The 27,775-nt window shown below is 39.0% G+C and overlaps 1 protein-coding gene across 1 annotated transcript in view; it reads right to left on the reverse strand.

Annotated features, from left to right (window-relative positions):
* Nucleotides 1-3,175: 3,175 nt before the first annotated feature.
* Nucleotides 3,176-27,775, reverse strand: part of LOC128902065 (potassium/sodium hyperpolarization-activated cyclic nucleotide-gated channel 1-like) — a 252,885-nt gene continuing 228,285 nt past the window's right edge. Inside the window, exons 6-8 of the mRNA XM_054184405.1 lie at nt 23,260-23,500; nt 5,537-5,701; nt 3,176-3,990 (exon numbers count right to left, since the gene is read on the reverse strand). Coding sequence (XP_054040380.1) covers nt 3,176-3,990; nt 5,537-5,701; nt 23,260-23,500 — 1,221 coding nt within the window. The remainder of the gene's footprint in view (nt 3,991-5,536; nt 5,702-23,259; nt 23,501-27,775) is intronic.

Raw genomic sequence — 27,775 nt, forward strand, 5'->3', positions numbered from 1 at the left:
TGACAAACTTTTAAAAATATATAATTTGGTGTGTATGTACATATAGATATCATATATAGTGATATGAAGGTAAAGTGAACATATGATAGAATATAGTTTTCTTAAGTTACGCTAACAACTACTCGGGATTCTCCCCCAGGATATTTAAAACTTCAGTTTGAAATATTTGTACTCAAGAAATATTACAGGTTTAGTGGTAATGGCTTAAATGAGAGGTTTGTGGGGGAAATGTTTTTTTAGAACAATAAATTCCTCTAATCTAAAGAGGAAATATTGCTTAGGAATTGCTTGAGTAAATCAGATAGTATCCTCGAATTTCTAAGCCCTCTTTCTCCTACTGTGCACTCAGGCTTTTTTTTCCTCACCTCCCCATACTTAGTGCATATAATTTCTGGGGCTCAGAACAAAGAAAAGAGAAAAGCAAACAGTTCTTCTTTCATGGTAAAGCAAAACTTGCTCGCTTATAAAGATTGGAACCAAAAAATATTCATGGTTTTATTGTGTATATATTTTCTTCAATTTATTAATAATATTTTGTATATATTTTTTATGGCTTTAAGCAAAGACAAAAGAAAAAAATCTAACTCATCCCTGGTCATACAGTTATTATAAGAATCAGGTCTATAGTCTTCCCAGCAGCAGTAAGATCCAACCTTTTTCATTAATACATTTCATCCTGTACAGATTTGAGATTTCATACTTATGGGCTTACTTATGTACAGAGAAAATAGGTCACTTCTGAAACTAGCAATGGACCTTTATATTACAGGAACGTGGGTTTCTTAATCTAAGTATATATACATTCATACATACATATATATACATGTATATAATTTTATACCCTGTACCTTTTTTTTGAATTAACATACAAATCCTAGATATTGTCCACGCTATTACAAAGTCATTAAAAATTATTATGGTTTCACTGAAAGACCATGTGAATTGATATTTCTTCATAGTGCTTAAAATAAAATAAAAAGATATATAAAAATATTTTGCTACTAACTCCATTCCTCCTAGCAAATGTAAACCTTAAACAGTTTGAAAGATCAGTATATGATCTTAATTAACTGACAGAATTTGTTAGTATTAAAATAATATAAGTGGTATTGTACTGATATAAATGGTCTTGCAGCGTATCCATAATGTTCCAAACACTTTTAAACAATTGCTTCTTCGTATATTACTCTGGGCTACTTGGATTAATGGCAGCAGCATGTTAATGGGTTAATTACATTGATTTTTACTGGTGAGTGGTAGTCAGTAAAAACTGGAAGTTTTTTTTAAATTTTTATTTGATGTACCACTTTAGTCAAAGGTGTAACAGGCAGCATGGGTTCAAGCTCTGTTAGTTTTAGAATATTTACTTGTCTCTCAAGTACATCTTTATTCACTGCATTACGTAGTTTGTGATGTTATTCAATTTTTCCATGCATTGTTAAACTCAGCATTAATGAGAAAACAACTCCTTTGCATTCACTTCCTTCACATGAGTCAGTTGGGTTTTAAGGAACAGAATATATGCTTGTATCATATCCATAATGCTGATTTTTTCAATGAGTTAAATTATGACACATTTAGTTTCAATCTCTATTTAATGTGACAAATCAGGCACAAATGATTACAAAAGAACTTTTTTTGTGGATAACATAACATGAAGGTTTGAGCAAACAAAACAAAACATTCACAGAACAGTATGCTTTAACCCTGCTTTCTGTCACCATTTCCTTTCCGTTTTGAAGACATAAAAAATAATAAACCTCGTACCTATGGGCTATGCTTGGCACTACATGCCTTAGGATATACTAGCCATTTAATTACGATATACACAGAGCAAATCGTGCATTTCCAGACAGACTTGATGCTATATTATATATAATTTTTTTAAATTGATACCACAGTCAACTACAAAACTACAGTGAAGATACAGAAAGCATCTGAAAGCCTAAATCAAGCTGTGGTTTACAAATAATCCTTTAAATGAAAAACCTCACTTCTAGACTTAAACCAGAGATTCAAAGTCAGCATTATAGGAATTTTAAGGTAGACACAATTAATGAATGGTTATTATTTTCTAAGACACTGTGAAGCCTTTTCCTAAAATGGCTGACTGAACCTATTTTTATCATCCTTTTTTTTTTTTTGCCAAAGCATGCACGGAATATTTTCAGATGCTATTGAGGGCAAAGAGAAGAAAATTGATGGTATTGGTGAAGTACAAACGGTTTGCAGGATCAAGCATACAATTTTGCATAAAACATTACATGTAAAAGTAACACTGTAGGTTTTAAGCCATTGCATTACAATTCAACAGTTGTGTTACACTTAACTTTAACAAATTTTAAAACTAAATTTTGAAGTGAAGAGCTGAACCTAAATTCCTAAACAAAGACCTTGCAATGGTACACCACACAGCAGCTATTTTTGTTTGGGTCTAAAAAGTTATTTACAATGGCAATATTTATAGCCTTTGTAAAAGTCTTCAGCAATGTGATGACTGAATTCCACCCAGTTCTCTGAAACAACAGAATGGTTGACATGTCCCTTCCAACCCAAACCATTCTATGATTCTATGTCATGAGGTTACAATCTATCCAGAGGAGTGCTAGTGCCAGCCTTTTGACTGCAGGTGTTTGCAATTTATTTGTTTTCCAATCTAATTCTGAACGGAAGGTGCTAAAATATGAAATGTAATGGGAAATAACAACTGAATTATTCATGAGAAATTAACAATGTCTATATAATAAATGAAATAATGAAGGTTTCAGAATATCACTGTCAGTGCTATGTTTTAGTTACGTTGATTTTTATTTTTTTTAATATACTTGTTTGAAGTTTGTTATTATGTTGACAATTTTCCCATGAAAATAGGAAACCTCATAAACAGAGAAATCTGTCAGACCAATTTTAAAGTTGGCACGTTAAAAATAAATAATATTTACAGCTGAATTTAAACTTCTTTAATGATTGCAAAAAAGGAAGACATGAATTCAAACAAATTTTTTTAATTTATTTTATATATATATATAAAATTTTTGCTTTCGTTATGTAGGGCAAAGCTGTCTAAAGTATTTTTCTCATAGTAGACTGATGGGGTACATTAGGAAATAGGCTAAAACAGTTCTGGGGATGGTTCTCAGTTCATTACAAGTCTGTTGCTCACAGTTACCAGAGATCATAAGTTTGATGCGAACCACAGCTTGTCTCCCTCGAGCTCTGTGCTTAAGACTGTGGAAGAATCCTTTTGCAGAGGGGCTGTGGGCGGTGTGGCCCCCCAGTTCGGGGGCATGGATCCTGAGGACATCTGTTGGAAGAGTGAGACACGCTGGGGGACTGTGGCCCGGCTGGGCGGGGGCATGCTGGGGCCAGGGGTGGGCTGCGGGAGGGAGGCAATGGACTCCCCCATGGTGGGGTGAGGCCTGGCAATCAGGGTGGAGATCTCGTGGGGCAGGGAAGGCTGAGAGGCAGAGAGGGGCTGCACCTCCTGGGTCAGGTTGGTGTTGTAGAGGGCTTGGGTGCTCTTGTGGACCTCATTCTTCTGTGTGGCACCAGGCAGCTGCTGGGGTGCCTGCAGCTGCTGCTGCATGAGGGAGAGTTGCGAGGTGGTTGGAGAGACATAATGGAAAGTTTGGCCAGCCAGAGGGCTCTGTATGGGTGGGCTGCAAATGGCAGTGGCATAGGAGCAGGGTGAGAGGATGATGGTGTGCTGGGGTGTCTGCATGCTGGGCGAGGTAGAGTTCAGGTTTCCATGAGAAAGGCTGCTTGTGGTGTAAACAGGAGGGGATTGTGTCCTGATGCGCGACAATGAGGTGGCGGTGGAGGTGCTGGAGTTCAGCATGGGCATCTGCTGCAAGCTCACTGGGGCAATGGTCTGCACCATCTCTCTGTCATGCTTCAGAATTTGCTTCAAGATCTCGTTCTCCTGGTTGTTGAAAACCTCGGTGTTGAGGTCCTTCTGGAACTTCTGCAGGAGGATCAAGTTCTTCTTCCCTTTACAGAGAGGCAGAAGAGTTAGCAAGCCTGACACACAGGGGCAAATCCTGACTCTGAGTTTGTGTTTCAACCCATTGAGGGCTATATCAGCATTGTAAAAGCCTGAGCAAACACCAGGCTGAGCGCTGGCCACAGCTCGGCAGTGAGCCCACTGTGATAGGCTGCACTGCACCAATCTCCCCAGGAGCCAGGGACCAAAGAGCTCATCCCTTGCGGCAGAGCTGTGCTGAGCCTGTCCAGGCACCACCACAGAAATTCATGCTGACACACAGCTCCTGACAGCTGGCCTCCAAGCATACACACTTCCCCCTCTCTCTGCACCAGCATGGCAGGTTTTCATAACACCATTGTGCTCAAAGATGCCTGAACTTTCTGTGCCTCTTCACTTATAGTGCATTGCTTTTACTACAATTATTCTGAAAATGTAACCATGGTAATTTACTGAAAAAACAGGGTGGAACAAGTACAATAAAACAGTTCATTTTTTATCTTTTCTCCTGTGTAGATTTCATATTGTAAACGCAGCACTTCAGACAGGATTACTCCTCCAAGAGCAGACCAGACTTTACTACTAATATTATTTAAGCACATATTAGTTTGAGTTGGACTACATTTCCAGAGAGTCTTGAGAGACAAATTCTAAGAGTTTGAAAAGTCTTGAAAACCTAAATTAATGCACTGAATGTTCACAGTCTGCAGAATACTAAAACAGGTCTATTAAATATTTGAAACCAGTATACATGTTTTTAATTTCTTTACTCTTGCTATATTAAAGAAAACAAGTTTTCTTCCAAATCAGGATAAACAATTTTTTATGCATAGCTGCATTTTAAAACCAGTGTCAATAATGATGATCAGAGTCAATTTCTCCCGACCATAGACCATATATTTTATCTAGTATGTCCTATTAGAGAGGTCTAGAATGTCTGGATGCACAACAGCAGACTTCACACACCCTGTTTTGATAATCTGCCATATCATTCTGCCTTTCACTTGGATATCATTGGCCTGCTTTTCTGATTGCAAGCAGATCTCAGTAACGCCAGTGTGCAGCCATCAATGCTAGCACTGCCCATGTTGTGAGGAAAATGAGAGCTCTGCTGCAAAGGATTAATTCACTTCAACAAACACGGGGTTTCTGAGTGCTGAGAGACTTCAGCTCTTCCCAGCATTATAGATGTCATCTTTAAACTATTTATGTAGGAAAATGTCATCCACTGCTCATGAAACTGCAATAAACCCTATGAGCGCTGAGGGCAGCAAAAGAAATAAATGGGATTAATAAATAATGCTAATGATAATTAAAGTATACAAAATAATCCTCAGAGGACTATGAGAGCTTTCTAAAATTCAAAGACTTATTATATAAAAGTGAGCTTGCAGAATTTCTTGTCTGGACACATCTTATTCATAGATCAACAGAACATTTAGTGCAGTGTAACAGAAATGAAACTTTTATGGAGGATTTAATCTGGTCATTTTATCAAGGAAAAGTAAAGGTAGAAAGGTTTAGAGAATTCCAAATATATAAAAAAAATAATACCTATCCTGTCAAGTCTATCAATTGCCACCGTTTCAAAGGCCCTTCTCATCATGGGGTACTCTTCCAGGACCTCGTTGAAGTCGTCCACCGAGAGGGAATACAGGCGACAGTATGTGTCTGCTCGTACACTGGCAGTTCGACGGCCCTTGGTCAAAAGGCAAATCTCTGGGGAGAGAAAAATTCAACACACACAGGAAACAAAGAAGTTAGTAAACCATGTGAAACTTAAAAGCTAGGAAGTGACTTAGTGCTAACAGCAATTTTTCTATTGCTGTTTAAGCAAGCTTGCAGGGGCAGTTCTGAAGGTGTTTGATTCTATTTTTGCTACTCTGAAAAAATAACTAATATCCTTTAAGAGCCTTGCTTATAGGTTTTCTCAGTCTAGACTCTGATTTTATCAGGCCTTTTTAAAAAAATATCTTCTTTAAATTGTAAGAAATGATCCATCTGCTGTCAAATACAGCTTGCTGACTCAATTAACCCAAGTGATGCTATTGATTTTTTTTTAAATATTCATCTGACATAATCATTCACCAGATTTACTAAACTAATTTAATACATGATGTAATGATATTTGAATATAAGAACTGCTCTAAGAAAAAATGCTTCAAGCATGAAAATGCCTTCTGTTTCCTTGGGGTTTATGTCCTAGGTATTTTGGGAGAGTAAACTTATGATTTTAGACTTTTTTCCTCATTGGGCTAAACAACAGAACTCTTTTAACCTCTGCTTACTCTGTTTGATTAGTCTAGTAGACTTTCTCTGCAAGTGCCTCCAACAGGAATTCATCATTCTGGAACAGAGGAGACCAAAGCCATACTCAGAGTCCCAGGAAACAGCCTCAGTCTTGCAACTGCTGACACTTGAACCCACAGGAAGAGGGTTACTGGATAAAGGCCAAAGTCAGTGCCCGAGACTTATAACAGCAAAACATATGGGGTAGAATAAGAGATATGCATAAATCCATTTTAGGGAAGTTTCCCAATAGAAGTCTTCAATATTCAGACATGTTACATAAGTCTTCATATGTTTGTAAAGTTGTCAAACTCAAAATATAACTGATATGCCACTTTTTAAATGCATATATGATTATTCTTTTCCGCATCTTCACCCCTCTTTTCAATGAAGATTTACATTAGAAAAATTCAAGTGAGGCTTAGTATTACTTAAAATAAAAAAATATTTAACACAGTATTACATAAAGTACAGTCAGTTAGAATTATTTTTAATTATATATTCCAGTTAGCTAAAAATGAAGTTCTTTGCAGGAGATTTCAAAATTAAAAACAATTTGGAAGCTTCTTTCAAATTCTGTATCCATTCTTACCTGTCTATTCATCTTCCCAAAAAGTAAAAATAAAATATGTTTTTTTTTAGATCACAACTAACATTCAAGTTAATTTATATTAAAATACAAAATATTAAAAGTCAGTTGCAAAAATAAGTGTTTGAGTTGATTCCATTTTCAAGTTTGGGAATAAGAACAGACTTATAAATAGAAACAATTCTTGGTCTCAGGCAGGGTAGGAGATCACTTCCCTACACAGGAAGAGCAGTGATTTCATATTTGTCCCCATGATTGTATGTTTATCACAAACTATCATTCTCAATGAAGTGTCAAAATGCAAACATTTTGACATTAACAAAAATAAAGAATTCTGAAGGCTTTACTTCAGATGTATGGAGGTCCTGGAGAAACTGGCTGCCCATGGCTTGGATGGGAGTACTCTTCGCTGTGTAAAAAACTGGCTGGAGGGCCAGGCCCAGAGAGTGGTGGTGAATGGAGCTAAATCCAGTTGGCAACCGGTCACAAGTGGTGTTCCCCAGGGTTTGGTATTGGGGCCAGTTTTGTTTAGTATCTTTATCAATGATCTGGATGAGCTTGCAGACGATACCACGTTAGGTGGGAGTGTTGATCTGCTTGAGGGTAGGAAGGCTTAGCAGAGGGATCTGGACAGGCTGGATTGATGGGCCAAGGACAATGGTATGAGTTTCAACAAGGCCAAGTGCCAGGTCCACGACAACCCCATGCAGCGTTATGAGCTTGGTGAAGAGTGGCTAGAGAGCTGCCTGGCAGAAAAGGACCTGGGGGTGTTGGTCGACAGCCAGCTGAATATGAGCCAGCAGTGTGCCCAGGTGGCCAACAGCATCCTGGCCTGTATCAGGAACAGTGTGATGAGTAGGACTAGGGGAGTGATCATCCCCCTGTACTCGGCACTGGTGAGGCTGCACTTTGAATACTGTGTCCAGTTTTGGGCCCCTCACTACAAGAAAGACATTGAGGTGCTGGAGTGGGTCCAGAGAAGGGCTACAAAGCTGGTGAGGGATCTGGAGAACAAGTCTTATGAGGAGCAGTTGAGGGAACTGGGATTGTTTAGCCTGGAGAAAAGGAGGCTGAGGGGAGACCTTATCGCTTTCTACAACTACCTGAAAGGAGGTTGTAGCGAGGTGGGTGTTGGTCTCTTCTCCCAAGTAACAGGTGACAGGACAAGAGGAAATGGCCTCAAGTTGCACCAGGGGAAGTTTGGATTAGATATTAGGAAAAATTTTTACACTGAAAGGGTTATCAAGCATTGGAACAGGCTGCCCAGGGAAGTGGTTGAGTCACCATCCCTGGAGGTATTTAAAAGACAGGTAGACGTAGTGCTTAGTGATATGGTTTAGTGATGGTTTTTGTCAGAGTTAGGTTGATGGTTGGACTCAATGGTCTGAAAGGTCCTTCCAACCTAGGCAATTCTATGATTCTTTGATTCTATGATTCTATAATGTGCTAGCATAGTTCTTGGTTTGTATGTCTTTAAAAAATACATTTTTTATTAATCTAGAATGTAAAGAACCTTGATGGTTTTCAGTCTCATATTTCTTATTGAAGAATTTCCACATGCCACCTGAACCTGAATGCTTAGGGGCTAAGATGCTTAGATAATAGTGGATAAATCTGTGGTGGGTTGACCCTGGCTAGATGCCAGGTGCCCACTCTCCCTCCTCAGCTGGACAGGAGAGAGGAAATATAACAAAAGGCTCATGGGTTGAGATAAGGACAGGGAGAGATCACTCACCAATTACTGTCACGGGCAAAACAGAATCAACTTGGTGAAATTAACTTAATTGATTGCCGATCAAATCAGAGAAGGGTAATGAGAAACAAAACCAAAATCTTAAAATACCTTTCCTCCCACCCCTCCCTTCTTCTTGGACTTAACTTTACTCATGAGTTCTCTACCTTCTCCCCTGAGTGGTGTGGGGGGATGGGGAATGGGGGTTGCGATCAGTTCATCACACATTGTTTCTGTTTTCCGGTCCTCCATGGGCTGCAGATGGATATCTGCTCCATGGTGGACCTCCATGGGCTACAGGGGGACAGCCTGCCTCACCATGGTCTTCACCATGGGCTGCAGGGGAATCTCTGCTCTGGCACCTGGAGCACCTCCTCCCCCTCCTTCTTCACTGACCTTGGTGTCTGCATAGTTGTTTCTCTCACATATTCTCCCTCCTTTCCTCCAGCAGCTGCTGTGCAGGATTTTTCCCCCTTCTTAAATATGTTATCACAGAGGTGCTACCACTGTCACTAATTGGCTCAGCCTTGGCTAGCAGTGGGTCCATCTTGGAGCCGGCTGGCATTGGCTCTGTCGGACATAGGGGAAGCTTCTGGCATCTTCTCACAGAAGCCACCTCTGTAGCCCTCCTGCTACCAAAACCTTGCCATGCAAACCCAATACAAAATCGAAGTACATTAACGTGGGATCAATATTGGTATTGAATGTATTTAAACCCCAACAGCTTTGGGGAGAATTTATAGATACTAATGGCTATTGTAAAAGTCATGACCTAATGTCCCTCACAAAACCTGATGCCCATGAAATAATGACAGTTTACTGTAAAGAGCCAGCCAGGTCAAACAGAAGTCAGTCCTTTCCTCTTCCATCCCCCAACTCAGCCTGACCCCTTCTCCTTTGATTGAACCCACTGCATTTTGGTTACAAGACTGACATTTTGTCCAAAGGGAGCAGTTAAATGCAGCAAATGACTGCTCCATTTTCAAAATTTTACAATACATGGTTGAATTTATAGATAACTATCTGGAAAATCTATGTGACTAATGATCACCTCTTGATTTTTCAACTTTCTTCACTTAAAATTGCTGCAAACAATACTAAAGACATAAGGAGGTCTCTTCTGCTGTACTCAGCAAATAAATATACTTGATTCTAAAAAATGACCAAAACAAACATTGACTATGGATCCCAAGCATTCTGAAGAGTGTAAAAAATAATGTAGAAATTACTATTTTCAACATTATTAATCTAGAATATTGTGTTTTGGATTACTTCAATAAGAAGGATAGGAAGAAACCATAAGAAACAATGCTAGATTTCATCGTGGGACAATGGGACCATGTAATTCATGGATGTTACTGCAATAAATATCATTACTTTTTCCCCTTCTTTCCTTTTCCTTTATTCTTGTCAAGTAATGAGAATGGAAAGGATCACTGTGTAAACTATACAGCATATTCTGTAAACCCTGTCAGCCCACAATTTATGGTTGAAGTGCATCTTTTTGGAAAGCTCATAATAACCATAATAGTCTTCTAGTTAGATAAGACAATAAAGGGTGGGTCAGAAAAGATATGAGCCTAGAAACTGATCAGGGAGTGCCACCGCGAAGCCTGACTGCTCAGGAAGCAGAGAAAGCTTCATGTTCTCAACTCCAGTTGAATGGTCTCCTTCAAAAGATGAACTACATCCTTCTGACAGAAAAAGTACCATGTGATGAACAATCATAAAATGCATTTCCAGCAATGTTTCTTGACTAATTAGAGTTTTATTATAGTCACTGATACATCATCTGCATTGCAGAATTGTACGTGTTCTGCATTGAAGTTCATTTCATCTATTAGCTATTTGGAACAAACTCTCAAGCATAATAAGACATATGAAATCTCATTTACTTGGACCAGAGAGCAAGAACAGAGAATGCCAAAATGTGTTCCCATCAAACACTTGTATTCTTTTAAATAAATCAAAGTAATTATTTATTTTTTTTACAAATAAATAAACAATAGATTTCATGAAGAGAACAAAGTAATGAAAATATCCATGATATATTTAAAATGAGTCTTAGTGGCATCAAGTACACCAGGTGCCCTCAACAATTATGCTCTCCTTGACATTCAGTTGATTTAAACGGACTATGAAATACAATCAATAGCACAGGAGTGTGCAGTGAAACACAAAGGCCATAGACTATTTTCAAACAGCTTGGACAAACAAGGTTTTTTATTAGCATAAAAAGAAAGCGGTGGCAGCATATTACTCACTAATATTCCCATCTGCAGTTGGCATGGTGCACTGCCTCCATGCTGACACTTTCAAAGTGTCAAATGCTTTATCTTTCCTTTCCAAACATAAGAATGTCTTCATTTCCAATTAATAATTATGTATTAGGCTACAGTGAACCTGTAATTCAACTCTTAATGCAAGTTTTACTTTAATTATTTAATCCCTTTGGACAACTGTTCCCTAGAACATTCTGAAACAAATGCAAATCACTGCACTAATGAAAAATTACTATTTGAAAGCACTAAACAATGCTAAAACCATTAATTTGTTCTTACAGTCCATATTTAATACGAATGCAATTAATTTATCTGTGAAAATCAAAATTTGTGTTCTGCTAGCATAAGATCTTTCTCACAGAACAATGCAGCTCAAACAAACATTGAAAAGGGCTCAAATACCATGTACTTTTTGCTTTCAAGACATTGAACTAAACCCCACAATAATAAAAGTTTGAAGCTAAGCCTGTTCTGAAGGTTATAATTATAATAATCAAAACTGATCAACAACATATCAGTTGCTCACATACATGGCAGTATTTCAGTAGGAACATCAGTTTCAGTTTTTGGAACACCGTGAATTTCTAAAGAAGCTTGCCCATATCTGTATCTTGTAAAATAGGAGATGTAGATCATATTTTATTATTGCATCAGTGTGACAAAATACTCTGGATAGGAAATTCTACATACCTGAAAGACAGCAATAAGGAAAACTCATTTCAGGAAAACCTGAATGAGTGAAGGTGAATGACACAACCCATAGGATGACTCTTAAAGAATTAGGATTAGTAGGCCTTTTGTAAGGGCCACAGTTTTGGTACCAACTGAGATCGTGTTCATTGTTCTTGTAGACTATATAGATATGCCACTGTAGGTGCTAATTTTCCCACTCCCCTGTTGCTATGTGATTCCTAAACATTTTTTTCTTCAAGAAAATAACTGGGGATGTGGGAGCAGTTCACCTCTAGCACCATTTGTGATGTTGCATTGCTTTCTTAGTCTTTGCTGGATTGGTACATGGACTGGCTACCCTAGCAATAATTTCCTGTTTCCAATTTATATATACTTATAAAAAGTCTTTCTTTCCTCTGGGAAGCAGTACAGCTTATCTGACAGTGTGGCACCTAACCATTAACTGTCAGTTCATTTTCCATATAAATTATACTCCAGATGTAATTACTCAACTTTTTATATCACATTAACATTTGACTAGAGATTGAGAAACTTCAAAAATCAAAATAACAATATAAAGTTTCCTTGAAGACAAAATGTGTCCACAAACAGATAAACTGTGCTGATAAAGGAAACATATAGTAATCTGGTTTATTAAAAGAGATCAAACTGGTCCTGTCTCCATGGAACATATTTCTTAGCTTAGGATGGTATATAGTAATATGTAGAAAATTAATACGATGAATTATTATCGTATGCACAGCTTTGTTTTGCAAGAACACAAAGAATAGAAAGAAAGCAAAAGTTCACTTTACTTGGTGCAGGAATTCATTTTTTTGTAGTAACGAATAAATTAGTTAACTAGTATTTTAGCCATATAGTGCTCTCCATATTAAAATTGAGTAAAAATAACTAGCAATTTCTATGCATTTGTGAACTACAGAAGTTTATTAGGTGCTCTATCCCCTTCCAAAGCTATAACAGGTTTCCTATCATCAGTCAGATTTAACATTACAGGATCTAATGAAGTGTCCTTCCAGCTGAGGATAGATGACTATTGCTTTAGTTCCTCATCAGGAAACTTGTTTCATTATGTAGCAGGCATATATATTGCTGTGCAAATGGGCAAGCAGCTATTCAGACAATCTGGTTACTTTCAGCAGCAGAAGAAAGATGGAAAACGAAAGCAATTCAAAGGCTTGGGTCAGTTGGTCTAACATATTTGGGAATGTTTTATGAGAACAGGACAGCAGATTAGAACATTGTTTATTTTATAGAGAGCAATGAGTTACTAAATTATTATAGACAGAACTTAGATGTATGATGCTGTCTCCCATAACATCCTCATAAGTAAGCTTAGGAAATGTGTGTTAGATGAATGGACAGTCAGGTGGATTGATAACTGGCTAAATGGCAGAGCTCAGAGGGTTGTGATCAGTGGCGCAGAGTCCAGTTGGAGGCCTGTAACTAGTGGTGTTCCCCAGGGGTCAGTGCTGGGTCTGGTTTTGTTCAATATATTCATCAATGATCTGGATGGGGGGACAGAGTGTACCCTCAGCAAGTTTGCTGATGACACAAAACTGGGAGGGGTGGCTGTGCCACCATACAGTGAGACCTGGACAAGCTAGAGAGTTGGGCAAAGAGGAACCTTATGAAATTCAATAAGGGCAAGTGTAGGGTCCTGCACCTAGGGAGGAATAACCCCATGCACCAGTACAGGTTAGGAGTTGACCTGCTGGAAAGCAGCTCTGCCGAGAGGGACCTGGGAGTCCTGGTGGACAACAGGATGACCATGAGCCAGCAATGTGCCCTTGTGGCCAAGAAGGCCAATGGCATCCTGGGGTGCATTAAAGACTGTGGCCAGCAGGTCGAGGGAGGTCATCCTCCCCCTCTACTCTGCCCTGGTGAGGCTGCACCTGGAGTACTGTGTCCAGTTCTGGGCTCCCTAGTTCAAGAGGGACAGGGAACTGCTGGAGAGGGTGCAGCAGAGAGCTACCAAGATGATCAAGGGAATGGAGCATCTCTCTTATGAGGAAAGGCTGAGAAACCTGTGTCTGTTTAGCCTGGAGAAGAGAAGACTGAGAGGGGACCTCATCAATGCTTATAAATATCTAAAGGGTGGGTGTCAGGAGGATGGGGCCAGACTCTTTTCAGTGGTGCCCAGTGACAGAACAAGGGGCAACGGGCACAAGCTGGATCACAGGAAGTTCTTTCTCAACATGAGGAAAAACTTCTTTACTTTGAGGGTGACAGAGCACTGGAACAGGCTGCCCAGAGAGGTGGTGGAGTCTCCTCTGGAGATATTCAAAACCCACCTGGATGTGTTCCTGTCCAACCTGTTCTAGGTGACCCTGCTCTGGCAGGGGGGTTGGACTAGATGATCAGCTCTTTGATCAGCTCTCAGCTGTCTTCTGTGACAGCTCTTTGCATCTCCCCCATGCTTTCGTGCCTATAAAAAGGCACAAGTCATATAAGTCTTCAGAGCATGTTTCCCAAAACTACCATGTTTAGGTAATTCTCCCTAACTCTTCATAACAGCAACTCTTTGGCATGGTGCTAAGATGAGTAGTTCTTGATTTCCTTCAAGCTACTGAAGTTGTCCACTGACTAGAAACTAGCTAACAGGCACCTTCTTGGTGTGCCAGTCACAGGAAGGGACAGTAACCTTCAACCTGGGGCACTCTGCTCGCAGTTTTACAATGGGTAATGAGAGTAATATTTTTTCTTTAGCAAAAGACGATATAAACTTCAAGTAATTAAAAAAAAATCAATAAGCTTCTTGAAAAAGGGAGAATCCTTCAGAAATTGAGTGATTTCCTAGTTCCATGTTGACTTGACCATCTCTAATACTGAAAACAAAGGGAAGCTGTTTCATAAGATAAAAATGTGATTGCTTTAACATATCCTTTTGTATTTGTTTACTTTTTCTTTATTAAACTCTGGAAAGCATCAAATAAATCTATCTTTAACTTTTTTTTCTAATTTTTTAACATGTTCTTTTTATCTTTCAATATATTATCATTAGTGCACAAAATGGAAAATCTAGGGATATGCTGATTTTTGTTATAGACACTAAAATGACTAATACCAAGTCTTATGATTAGTCAGAATGTAACTTACACAAATTAAATGAGTTTCAATAATTTATTTTCTCCAGAATAATAATTAAATGCTTTGCCAGATAGCTATGTGGATTTTGTTTTGCAAAAAAGTATTTACATTCACAATATTCAAGACTGTGGAGGTAAAAAAAAAAAAGCAGCAGCGATTCACATCCCCCAAATCCATATTTATGGAGTGGATGGAAATTAAAAGGCTCAGGTAACACTTAGCTCTGAATTCAGTCCTATATTTACAAAGCTTTAAAATACAAACACTGCTCAAAAAGAACATTACCGCAGAAAAGGAGTGAATTTAAGGAGGAAGGAAAATGGAGACAATTACTGCCTTTTACAGACAGGTTTGTAATCTGGACTGTCCAAAAGAAAGGTATGCAAAACCTACATCTTTTTCCACCATATTTACACTAAATATGGAATTGCAGACAAGACAGTTTGAGTTTGTCAGAGTGAGCAATAGCATACAGTGCCTGCATGACCTCTTCATTTAAAACCTGCCAACAACAATTGTCTGTAAAGTTGCTTTCAGATATCCGGGCTCATCAACTGGAGAGAGGGTTCATGAAGGAGGCCTGGATACACTGCCGAGTAGTTACTATTTTGAAGAGGGACTGAAAATGGCCAAATACAATTAAGGGTCCAAAACAACTTCCTTAAAGCCTTAGTTTCAGTCTCCTGTCACTTTTTTAACTCTTTACCTAAACCTGATTTAAATTTAACTATTTGTGATAGCTGTTGCTCTTATATAGTCATCCTATTAAAAAAACCCAAAGAAACCAGGTCAGTTTCTTTCACATTTTTATTGCCTGTTTCCAGTCATTTGATATTTCTGGCTCTGAAGACCCTGACACATGAGCTCTCAGCATGCTCATCATCTATTTTTTTTAAATTATATTTAATTTAACAGGGCAAATTAAAGAAATAGAAAATGTACCCTAACCAGAAAGGTTGAAATTGTCAACTTTTTAAACAGAAGATTAGAAAAAGGTGAATTACATCCCTATTAATATGGCAATGAAAAATGCAAAGTTTATCTCATTCAGTAAGCTAGACTCATGCTTACTGACTTGTGTAATTGCAAGTTAGGAACACAATTCTTGTTTGCAAATACCTGTCCCTCCTTGCCAGCACCCTTACTGGCTGAGATAATTTCTCCATCATGAAGATATGTCATATATATGAAGATAGGAAGAGAATGAAATGGGGACTGAAGCGAATATTTGCTTCTATGTTTGAGGATGACATAATGATATGGTGTAATAGTCAATAAGTAATAATAGGGGGTTTAGTCTTCTTGAGGTAGGAAATGGTCAGTAGGACAAAGAAGGGACATCAGCACCCCCTACAAACAGTATTATACCGATCCCTTTCATCCAGAATGTTATCCTTTGGACACAATCTCCCCATTTGGAAAAAGGGGATTTTGTCTCCAAAGCCTCTCTGAAACAAGAAGGAACTTTCAAAACAGACAAGTTGGAAGCAGCTGGAGACAGGTATCCATGATGGGCATTTCATAACCATTTTCCTGATCTAAAATGCAGGTGAAAGCTGATTAGGTCTTTTGCTATATTTCTTTCCATTACTCTTTTCCCTAAAGGTCTCCCTCCAAAGCCCTCATTTGCTTAACCTTTGTTGAATATGCTTGGCCTTTGTAAATATATCAAACGCTTGATAGAGTAAGTGGTCTAATTAGAGAGGTTCTATTCTTATTTTTTTCTAATAGCATTTCTAATCGGCAGAGAGGTACATTTATTTAATTAGAGATAGCACAAATTTTCTGGGGGAAAAATTATTCTTATGAAAAAAATTGCATAACTTAATTGATCCAAACTTTGATAGGATTTATAAAGGAATACTTATTTTTTAAAAACAAAGTCTACTAATGGGTGAGCAACTCTTCATATTTATTTAGGGTTTGTCAACAAGCCTAAAAGTATGTGCCTTTCTTTACTTTGACCCAAAGTTCTCTTTTATGCCACCTACCTATAAGAAACCCATTTCTTGAAACAATTCATGTTCTTATCATTCTGTTTCCTTGAATAAGGCTTAATACACTACTTGAAAGCAGCACTGAGAAAAGCAGTGTGATAACATGCTACTAATTTGGATGTTTTGAGACTTACTCAGAACAAGCCTCTCATTATTTCCATGTGATATAAGTAAATGTTGATACAGAAAAAGACATTTTAGGCGTATATTAATTTTCAAGGCACGTTTGGATGCAATAAGCCAATCCATTTTAGCCATTCTCTAATGACTTGTAATTTTTTACAAGACTGATATATAACAATTTTTTTAAGCCCTCATATTTCCTTTAAAGTTAATACTGTGTCGTGGTTTAGCCTCAGACGGCAACAAAGAACCACGTGCCGCTCGCTCGTGCCTTCCAAACACAGGAAGAATCGTAAGAAAAGGCAAGACTCTTGGGTTGAGACAAAGGCAGTTTAACAGAACAGCAAAGGGAACAGGCAACCACCACCACCACCACCACCACCACCACCACCTCAGGGTGGGCGTGGCTCACATGGCATGGAATACCAGGAAAAGTTAACCCTATCCCCACCGGAACCAGGACATACTGATACACTGTTAAGTATCATTCAATGTAATATGCTTAAGATACATTATTAAGCATATTTCACATCAAGAAAGACAGCCAAATATACATGGTTAGACTACAATTGCCTTTATAAAAAGAGGCATGTTATCTGCCCAGAGACATTTTATGTTCCATCCTGACCTGTCTTTTCTTTTTTCTATCTGAAGGTACTGAAAATAGCTTTGGCCAAATTTTCATGACTAGAGCAAACAGAGGCAGCAACATTTCTTACATCCTGCCTGTTTTCTCTTGTTAACTCACTCTCCTGAGAAAGCTCTGATAGAAAAGAACAGACAGGCGAGAAGCTTACAATTATTATATAAAATGGAAATGCAAGTCCTTATTTTATCTTCAATGCTGTTTATAACAGAGCATCCATATATTTTTATTCTACTTTAATGACGTGTTCTTTCTACCAAGAGAGACTAAGATAGTCTATTTATTATCTTTTAAAAACTCATGATTTGGATGATATTAATTTAGTTTTCATATAAAAAAACCCCAAGCTTTAATTCTAAGATAATGTGCCTAAGTACCTAGTATATAGGTATAAGTATACTTATACCTATATAAGTCGATAATATACCTAGTATATTATCGACTTTTATACTGGCTGGGTCAAAGTCCAAACGTGACTTTGTGCCATTCGTTTATGCCTAGTTTTGTTCAGATGGATGCCTGTTCTCTTTTGAAAAAAGCCACTTAGTTTCTTATGTATTCAGTGTTATGCTCTTGTCATCTTGATTTTGGCAAACAATAACAGGTACAAATTAGACTATTCAACTTGAATTTAAGTGGACCGTAAAAATATCGCACTTCATTTTTTTCTGATAAATTATTAAAAAAAGTCTAGTATAGACACTCTTAGGTATAAAGATTAAATTAAAAATATTTATAGTATTCATGAATTCACAGAATAAGAATTATAATTTGGTTTGAAGACTATGTTATTTAGATACCAGGAATTATTATTTGCATTATTATTATTATTATTATTATTATTATTAACATTGTTAAATATACATTTTAGGTTTTGCTCATTAATAAAACTCCTAAAACCAAATCCACTTCTACCTTCTTGCATTGCAGAGTAAATTATTTTCTTTCTAACTTCTTTAAAAGCCTCTTAGACTTTTGAAAAGAATAAATAGCAAGAAGTTCTTCTGACTGCATAGTATTTTCTATATAAAATATGGTGTCAAAAGAACAACATAATGTGGAACAAGGAATTATGTTATACCATGTATCCTCAAAATGGCAGACTAGTCTGTGTCGAAAACACATTTCATTTTTAGGACCTCTTGCAGAAAATACTTAGAATCATAGAATCGTCTAGGTTGGAAGGGACCTTTAAGATCATCGAGTCCATCCATTAACCTAACACTGCCAAAACCACCACTAAACCATGTCCCTAAGCGCCACATCTACACGTCTTTTCAATACCTCCAGGGATGGGGATTCCACCACTTCCCTGGGCAGCCTGTTCCAATGCTTGATAACCCTTTCGGTGAAGTAATTTTTCCTAATATCTAATCCAACCCTCCTCTGGCGCGACTTGAGGCCATTTCCTCTTGTCCTATCACTTGTTACTTGGGAGAAGAGACCAACACCCACCTCGCTACAACCTCCTTTCTGGTAGTTGTAGAGAGCTATAAGGTCTCCCCTGTGGAATAAATACTAAATTGGCTAAAAAATACAGAAGTACAGCATTGTTCACACATTAAGGACAAGTATAAAATCAAGAGGCTTCTGAGGTAGAAAATAGTCGCAGCTGGCATGAAGGACACAACATCTGTGGTTCCCTGATAAGCTACATGAGGTACGGGACGGGATGCAATTATTCCGCGGTTTTACCTTATGATGTATAGCGGATACGGGAATGGGATGATACCATGACACAGATAAGCTGCCAATTAGCTGCCCGCTAGATGCTCAGAGCCAACATTTTGTCAAATTTTGATGAAATGCTGTCCTTCGTGCGAACTCTGCTCATTCTAATGTCATTATAATACCAAAACACACCTCCATCCCGAAGGCTACCTTCCTCCAAGGTGTGAGCACTCCTTCTTGAGTCTGCGCCCTGAATTTCTCGTAAACTATACCTTTAATTGTGAAGCGAGAGAAATTTACACCAATCATGATAAAAGTATGTATGACTAAAGTCACTCAAACTCCACCTGGAAGATAACAAATAATATAAAAATAGCCCAAGAGAGGGGGGATACCCAGGGAAGACACCATCATAAAGAATTCCATCACTGACTTCTGGGATCAGTCGACGGGCTGAGCCTCTCTTCCCCCCCATAGGGACACCTTTGGGTAAGACTTAGATTATACCGAGTGCTTCCTCAGGAAACTTAGAAATTTCTCTAGAGACTCTTTTTTCTACATTTATAGCCAGGCTGTATCGTTTATAACTTTGTCGCGCGTTTTGTATATGTAACAATACTTTCATTTGCACGTGCTTTGCAGACAGTGTATTCATCACCGGCAATCCTAAGAACCTATATATCTGTTGTTTAAATAAACTGCACTTTTTTAAGTAGCTAGTCATTTTGGTTTCTCACTGAACGTGACCAAAGACTCGAGAGTGGCCGTGCTAGTTCATGAGCACGACTAGACTGAAGGTGCAGTCCACTATTAGTGTATCCAAATCGTGATAGTTTAATACATATTAAACGTGATTGGACTGATAGTGCTGAATTGGGCATCACTCAGAATTTAAACCTAGCCGCACCTAGCCTCCCACCTTGGTGAGGAGTGTTAGAACACAAGGGGGTTTATTTTCTGCCAAAACCGCTTTGCCCCTTTTCACGCGACACTCCCCTCAGCCTCCTTTTCTCCAGGCTAAACAATCCCAGTTCCCTCAGCCGCTCCTCATAAGGCTTGTGCTCTAGACCTCTCACCAGCTTTGTTGTCCTTCTCTGGACATGCTCCAGCACCTCAATGTCTTTCTTGTAGTGAGGGGCCCAAAACTGGACACAGTATTCAAAGTGCAGCCTCACCAGTGCCGAGTACAGGGGGACGATCACTTCCCTAGTCCTGCTGGCCACACTGTTCCTGATACAGGCCAGGATGCTGTTGGCCTTCTTGGCCACCTGGGCACACTGCTGGCTCATATTCAGCTGGCTGTCGACCAACACCCCCAGGTCCTTTTCTGCCAGGCAGCTCTCCAGTCACTCTTCCCCAAGCCTGTAGCGCTGCATGGGAAACTTTTAGAAAAATGGTTTATACTGTTCACCTGAAAAGTATTTTATGAATTAGTTGGTAAGGAGATCTGGAGATCATGCTCCCTTAAAGCATTTAATTCTGTACTTGCCATTAAGAATGTGAATAATCACACCTCAGGGAGGCTAATTATAATTAATTATGTATTTCAATGTGGTGCTGGATTGGAGTATGAATACTGAGAGACTTAATTCATCACTACCTTGAATGAGAAGTAGCCATATGCAGTGTTTTTGCAAAATTTAAAACTGCATCATATCATAATGTCCAGGTATAAATTACAAGGTCTAAAGCAGTGAGCAGACAGGCACATTTTCTCTTTTTATAATCAATATTATACTTCATATCCTTAAAAGTAGACCATCAAAAGGAAGTACCTAGAGTATACCCAGAAAAAAAAAAGTGGCAAAATATAATCTGAAGTGACTCAACATTTCCCATGGTATTATTTTCCAATGCACTGGTGTAAAATATACAGACAGTCGCTGTTCAGAAATCAGGAAAAACTCCATCAGTGATAGGGAGGTCAAAGTAGTTCTGTCTAACTGGCCTTCTACAAGTTGAAGCAAATGCAAGATATAATTTATTAGAATTTAAAGTGTGTAAGGATAACTGTTAAAATGGTATTAAATAATTTACGCAAAATGAAATATTTAAAAATCTATCCATAGATAGATATCCATCCACTCTCTCCTGGCATTCTTCGTTCACATTTTATTCTCCCCGCCCATCCTACAGAAGCAGCTAGAAGGAGAAGGTTAAAATTTTCATTGAGGGCAATCTTGTTTCCCCTTGTATGAAACTCCAGAGCAAAGAGACTATTAGAATATTTTTTCTGCTTTGACAAACCAAACATTTTCAATTTGCTATTATCTGATGTGCAGGTTGTTTCCTCTCTTTTCAGCTGCAGTCAAATAGGTATTTCTTCTCCAGTATCTGAAAATCCACTTCTGGGAATTCACAGTGCTATATGGTATTCTGTTAAACCAGATCTGAATCACAACACTTTGGGTCTCAGGGCACTTCCTTTCTCAGGTTCTCCTCTCCTCTCCTCTCCTCTCCTCTCCTCTCTTTGTTACATCAAGCAGCAGCTATTATCTTCCATTTGCCCCACCAGCTGTTAGGGTTTGGACGCATTTGCTCCCATTTTTGCACCCCTTGTCTCATCCGAACTGCAGTTTGGATGAATAAAACTGCTTTGGTATGCAGTGTAATAAGTTCTTGTGGTGTCTGGATATTGCAAATAGCTTATTTTTTTGTCTGCATTCCTGCTAAGAAGGGTAGCAGATGAACAGGATGAGCTAAGTAGTTGTTTGCACTGCAACAGGCTAACAGTTATGTAAAATACTTTCATGTGCAATCATCTCCTCTGATCCTCTGCTGGTTCAGAGGAATATTATGACCAGATTCAGCACATAGGCTCTTGCAAACTTGTTTTCATAAAATAGGGCACTGCTAAGCATAGAGAAGATCAAGACGAAGGTTTCTCTGTTTCTTCATCCTCAGCATTTACCTTTTCTTTTTCCTTAATCTCCTGTCTTCAGCATCTACAGTTTAAGCCCGTAGGATAAGCACAAGACGTCTTTACTGAAGCGCTTCTACAAACACTGATACAAATCACCTTGCAGAGGCTACTGCAGATTGATAAGGCCTGCTGGCCAGATCAGTAGGAGTTACTTTAGCTTATTATTCTAAAATATGATTAGTTGAGTAACTCTATAGCCCAATTCAAACACTGAGCCCAATTCAATTTTCTAAGCTTCCCACTTCTGTATACCAGCTAAATGCCACTGATTAGGCTTTCAATTGAACATTTTCTGAAAGGCTTTTGACTCAGTTCTGGAATAATTCATGGGATTCAACAGAAAATTAATATAATAACCAACTAACTGTACCTGTCATGGGCAGCAGTGGTACACGCAAATGTTCAATCAGCTTCTGGAAACCAGCCTTGCTGCTACTCACAGAAGCAGACACCTATTCTATTGCACAAAGACAATTTACAGTCACAAAGAAACAACATTTTCATACCGGTCAATTATTATACGTAAAAAAAATATTGGTTTATTTCAAATATAAAAATTCAGATGCCTTCATCTAAATAAAAACCTATTTTTCATTAAGATTACCAGATGAATTTAATTTGGATTAAAATTCATGTCTGATTTTTATTAATATACATCTGTTTGAGAGCTATCTAGTCAAATAGGGAGTCCAGTTTCTCATAGTATATACTGGAAGGATAAACATTACTGTGTGCTAAAATTCAGTAAAAAAGCACTAATAACAGCCTGAAATATTCTTGAAGAAAACCAAAATATCCCATGTAAATAATGGTCTTTTATCCACTAATTTTGTAATTCTTACAGTGATTTTTACCTTTTAGTAGTACTTTACACTTATGACTCAAAATTTGTATCTCTTTTTAAAGAAGATGAATCCTACTTATTTTACCTTTAAATAGCTATAAAATTACTATGCAAATTATTATATTTTATTGAAATACTCTTTTAAATATCAGTGCTCAATTCAAAATAACTTGCAAATTCAGGAAGGTCATTCTGTATCTTCAATAGCTATCCTTGCAACAGTAAGCAGACTGAATATCTTATTCAGAAATATTTTGTGCACTCTTCAATGCAATTGTAATTGTTTAGGCAAAAGACACTCAGTAGATTTATTCTGATGTCTCGATGTGTCTGATATCTGAACATGTTTTATTCTAGTGTATTTACTCCAATGTCATGATTAATTTTTTCCTACTCACCCCCAAAGTAAGAGCCATCTGTCAGCTTCAGCTCCTTGTTGGATTTGGTGATGACACCAGCAACACCATGCTGAATGAAATACATCTTTTTACCCACAGCCCCTTCTCGGATAATATAATCACCAGGTTGGAACACCTCAAATCGCAGTTTGCTTAACATGGCAGTCACAAAATTTGGGTCTGCATTAGCAAAAAGAGGCATTGTAGCAACCAGCTTCTGACAATTGAAGTTGACAATCTCCTAAATGGGAAGGAAACATAATGATAATAGTGGTCAGCAAATACAGACATTATGATGGGCATTGAGAAAAGACTTTCTTCACAAATGCTTCTTTATGCTCTTATTGGACTTTTCTGTGTTTCTTTCTGTGCCTAATTTTTTAATCTTTTCATTACATTTTCATCTGTTTCTACTTAAGTGATTGAAATGAGTGCAATACTGATCTGTATTACTGAGGTCAAAGGTTGTCTTCTTCAAGTGATTTTCACATTATTTATTATTTCCATTGGCTTTTAAGGGAAAAAAGATGACAGAAAGATAAAAACTAAATAGGAATTACACTGGCTGACAACAAGATTAGCCGCTGCAATAACTATATTAAGGGATAAAAGTTATGCAAGCAGAAAGTTTTAGCCCTGTGTTTTCAAATATTACACCAGTAAGATCTTTCTGATTGGAACAACTGCAGTGGTAATATAAATGCATATTATAGTTAGCTGCGGGACTAGCTGAAATCAACAGGAAAATTTCCTTCCCAGAATTTAATTCATCTTATAAACACTGAGGCATACATTCCTGTCCTTCAAAGAAATGCATATACAGTAGACCCTTATATGCAGAAAGCACTACTATTTTCCTAAGACTGCTATGGGCCTTAAGGGTGTCTCTGTAAATATTTATATTTACAGAGCCAACTATGAGCACATCTACATGAAAGTATTAGTACCAAAAAGCTATAAATGTCCTACTTGCTTTAAATTAAAAAATGAACAGCTCCTGAAAGAATTTCAAGAATTTCATTGTTTCAAGCTAATTCTTGCAGACCTTACTTTGTCTTAGGAAAATGAACATGGTCAGTTGTCATACAGATTTAACAGTGTATTGAAGAACTGGGACTAATCAGTATTAGACATGAAGAGGGGCTCAGGCAGGCAACATCTACTGAGTTAGCAACCCAAACATGACAGGAAGAGCATATATGATCATCTGTGTATAAACGCACAGAGAAGAAATAAAAGAAAAATAAAACCAGCAGTCACCTAACAGCTAAATATTTTTTCAGTGTCAGAGGAGCATCACTAGCATTTCTTACACCAAGACAACCCTTCATGATTGATGTAAAAGAGACATCCCACCTACCAGTGCTCTCACCTCCTTGACTGAGGCCCCTTGAACTCCTGCTGGATGTTGCTCTTTCAACCTTCCATGCATCTGCTGTCTCAAACTTACATATCTCATGTATCCCATGCAGCCTGCTCTCTGGGCAGCAAGTTCAGATATGCTTGTCCACAGTTCAGACAAATTCCTTCCTCCTCCTCCCACCCCCACCATCTGATATCCTGCTTGCAGACATGATGGGAAAGTTTGGCTAATTCCACAGTATAAGCATCAAAACCATAATGGGTTCTTCAAATCAGCACCCTTGCATCTGGGAAGGAGGTGGGATCTCCCTTTGAAGAGAAGCCATTGGCTACTGAGGCAATTAAGAGGCATGGCCATGATGGCCATGAAGAAACAACCACCTTTCCCAGAGAAATTACATCCTTTCAAAATAAATCCAGTGGAACTTGGAAAAATAATGTGAAGCAAAATGTCTCACCAGGCACCAGGGAAGCAGAAAGCTGTTATCTCCAGCAATGTCTTATTTTCCATCAAAAAACCCCCAAAACAAAACACCAGGGCAAAATGACTTCCTTGTGCTACTCCTAGGATAGGCTTATGATATCTTCTGACAATCCCACAAGAAAGTGTCATTATATAAAGGCAAGGTGGAAACAAAAGTGTCTGTAAGCAGAAATGAACATTGACTCTTAACAAAGAACAGTACAGTCATTCTCTTTAACCTTGGTCTCAATAGCATCACATCTCTATACTTACATAAGTATAATATCTTTTTTCCTCTGGAATGAACCAAGGAGATAAAAAAAAATAGATAATTTTATGTAATTATAATTTAATGCAGATTTAATTTCAGAATTATTGGGTTAAAGATAGAGTGAATGAAGAGTAAGATGCTACATCTTTGAAGTCAATCACTAAACTCCAATTGAATTCAGTGAGGATATGATTCCACCAAGAACGTTTTATCCGAGAATTATTTATAAGCGATGGAAATAGGACAACAATTCCCTTTCATCACTTTTCACTGTACTGCCTCACTCTCCCTCACCCTCTCTGATTTCCATACTTCCCCTTCTTATGAGTGTTTTAGCATGCCTGAAACACTGCACCATGTATAGACTCCATGGCTAAGCATAAATGGGATGGATTAAGACAGGAGACTTATCAAGAGCAGGATCATAGAATCATAGAATCATAGAATGTGTTGGGTTGGAAGGGACCTTTAAAGGTCATCTAGTCCAACCCCCCTGCACTAAGCAGGGACATCTTCAACTAGATCAGATTGCTCAGAGCCTCATCAAGCCTGGCCTTGAATGTCTCCAGGGATGGGGCCTCCACCACCTCTCTGGGCAACCTGTTCCAGTGCCTCACCACCCTCATGGTAAAGAACTTCTTCCTAGTGTCTCATCTAAACCTACCCTGGTTTAAATGGTTTAAAACCATTGCCCTTTGTCCTATCACTACATGCCCTTGCAAACAGCCCCTCCCCAGCTTTCTTGTAGGCCCCCTTAAGGTACTGGCAGGCCGCTATAAGGTCTCCCCAGAGCCTTCTCTTCTCCAGGCTGAACAACCCCAACTCTCTCAGCCTGTCTTCATAGGAGAGGTGTTACAGCCCTCTGATCATCTTCGTGGCCCTCCTCTGGACCTGCTCCAACAGGTCCGTGTCCTTCTTGTGCTGAGGGCTCCAGAGCTAGACCCCACTCCAGGTGGGGTCTCACGAGAACAGAGTAGAGGGGGAGAATCACCTCCCTCGACCTGCTGGCCATGGTTCTTTTGATGCAGCCCAGGATGTGATTGGCCTTCTGGGCTGCAAGTGCACATTGTTGGCTCATGTCCAGCTTTTCATCCACCAAGTCCTTTTCCACAGGGCTGCTCTCTATCACATCATCCCCCAGCCTGTATTGATAATGAGGGTTGTCCTGACCCAAGTGCAGGACCTTGCACCTGGCCTTGTTGAACTTCATAAGGGTTTCTTGGGCCCACCTCTCCAGCTCATCCAGGTTCCTCTGGATGACATCCCGTCCCTCAGGCACATCGACTGCACCACTCAGCTTAGTGTTGTCGGCAAACTTGCTGAGGGTGCACTTGATCCCACTGTCTATCTCATTGATGAAGATGTTGAACAGCACCGGTCCCAGTACGGATCCCTGAGGGACACCACTTGTCACCGATCTCCATCTGCACATCGAGCCATTGACCACCACCCTCTGGATGTGACCATCCAGCCAGTTCCCTAACCACCCAACAGTCCACCCATCAAATCCATATCTCTCCAACTTAGAGAGATAGATGTTGTGGGGGACTGTGTCAAAGGCCTTGCAGAATCCCAGATAGATGACATCCGTAGCTCTCCCGTTGTCCACTGATGCAGTCACTCCATTGTAGAAAGCCACTAGGTTGGTCAGGCAGGACTTGCCCCTGGTGAAGCCATGCTGGCTGTCTCGAATCACCTCCCTGTCCTCCATGTACCTTAGCATAGCTTCCGGAAGGATCTGTTCTATGATCTTCCCAGGCACAGAGGTGAGGCTGACAGGGCGGTAGTTCCTGCAGTCCTCCTTTCTCCCCTTTTTAAAAATGGGTGCGATGTTTCCCTTTTTCCAGTCACCGGGGACTTGACCTGACTGCCATGACTTTTCAAGTATTGTGGAGAGTGGCTTGGCAACTCCATCAGCCAATTCCCTCAGGACTCTGGGGTGCATCTCCTCAGGTCCCAGAGACTTGTGTATGTTCAGGTTCCTGAGGTGGTCACAAACCTTCATGGTTCGTGAATCACAAATTCTTCATGGTTGCATGAAACTTGAAATGTACAGGAATACATAGCAGGAATGGAAACCAGAAAAGATGGAAGGAAAAGAGCACACAGATTTGTAATGACTGGGAGACTCCTACTTAGAGAAAGGAGGAGTGATCTGGCTATGACTCCCACCAAGTGCAGGCAATAACATGGGTGCTACTGGTGCAATACTATAGGGCAATAGTATCTCCACACATGACATCAGAACCAGAGCTTAAACCTCCCCCACAAACTAGTCTTGCTTGTAAAAACACATGGAAAATTTGATGCAAGACATGGTGCTGTTTGCCTGAATCCAAAAATTATCTCAAGCAACAGCACTGCAAGGTGTGAACTACCAGATAAGTGTCATCGTAATTCAAGGTCAGCAAATCCTGCTG

The sequence above is a fragment of the Rissa tridactyla genome, chromosome W (assembly GCF_028500815.1).
Source record: "Rissa tridactyla isolate bRisTri1 chromosome W, bRisTri1.patW.cur.20221130, whole genome shotgun sequence".
NCBI classification, from domain to species: domain Eukaryota; kingdom Metazoa; phylum Chordata; class Aves; order Charadriiformes; family Laridae; genus Rissa; species Rissa tridactyla.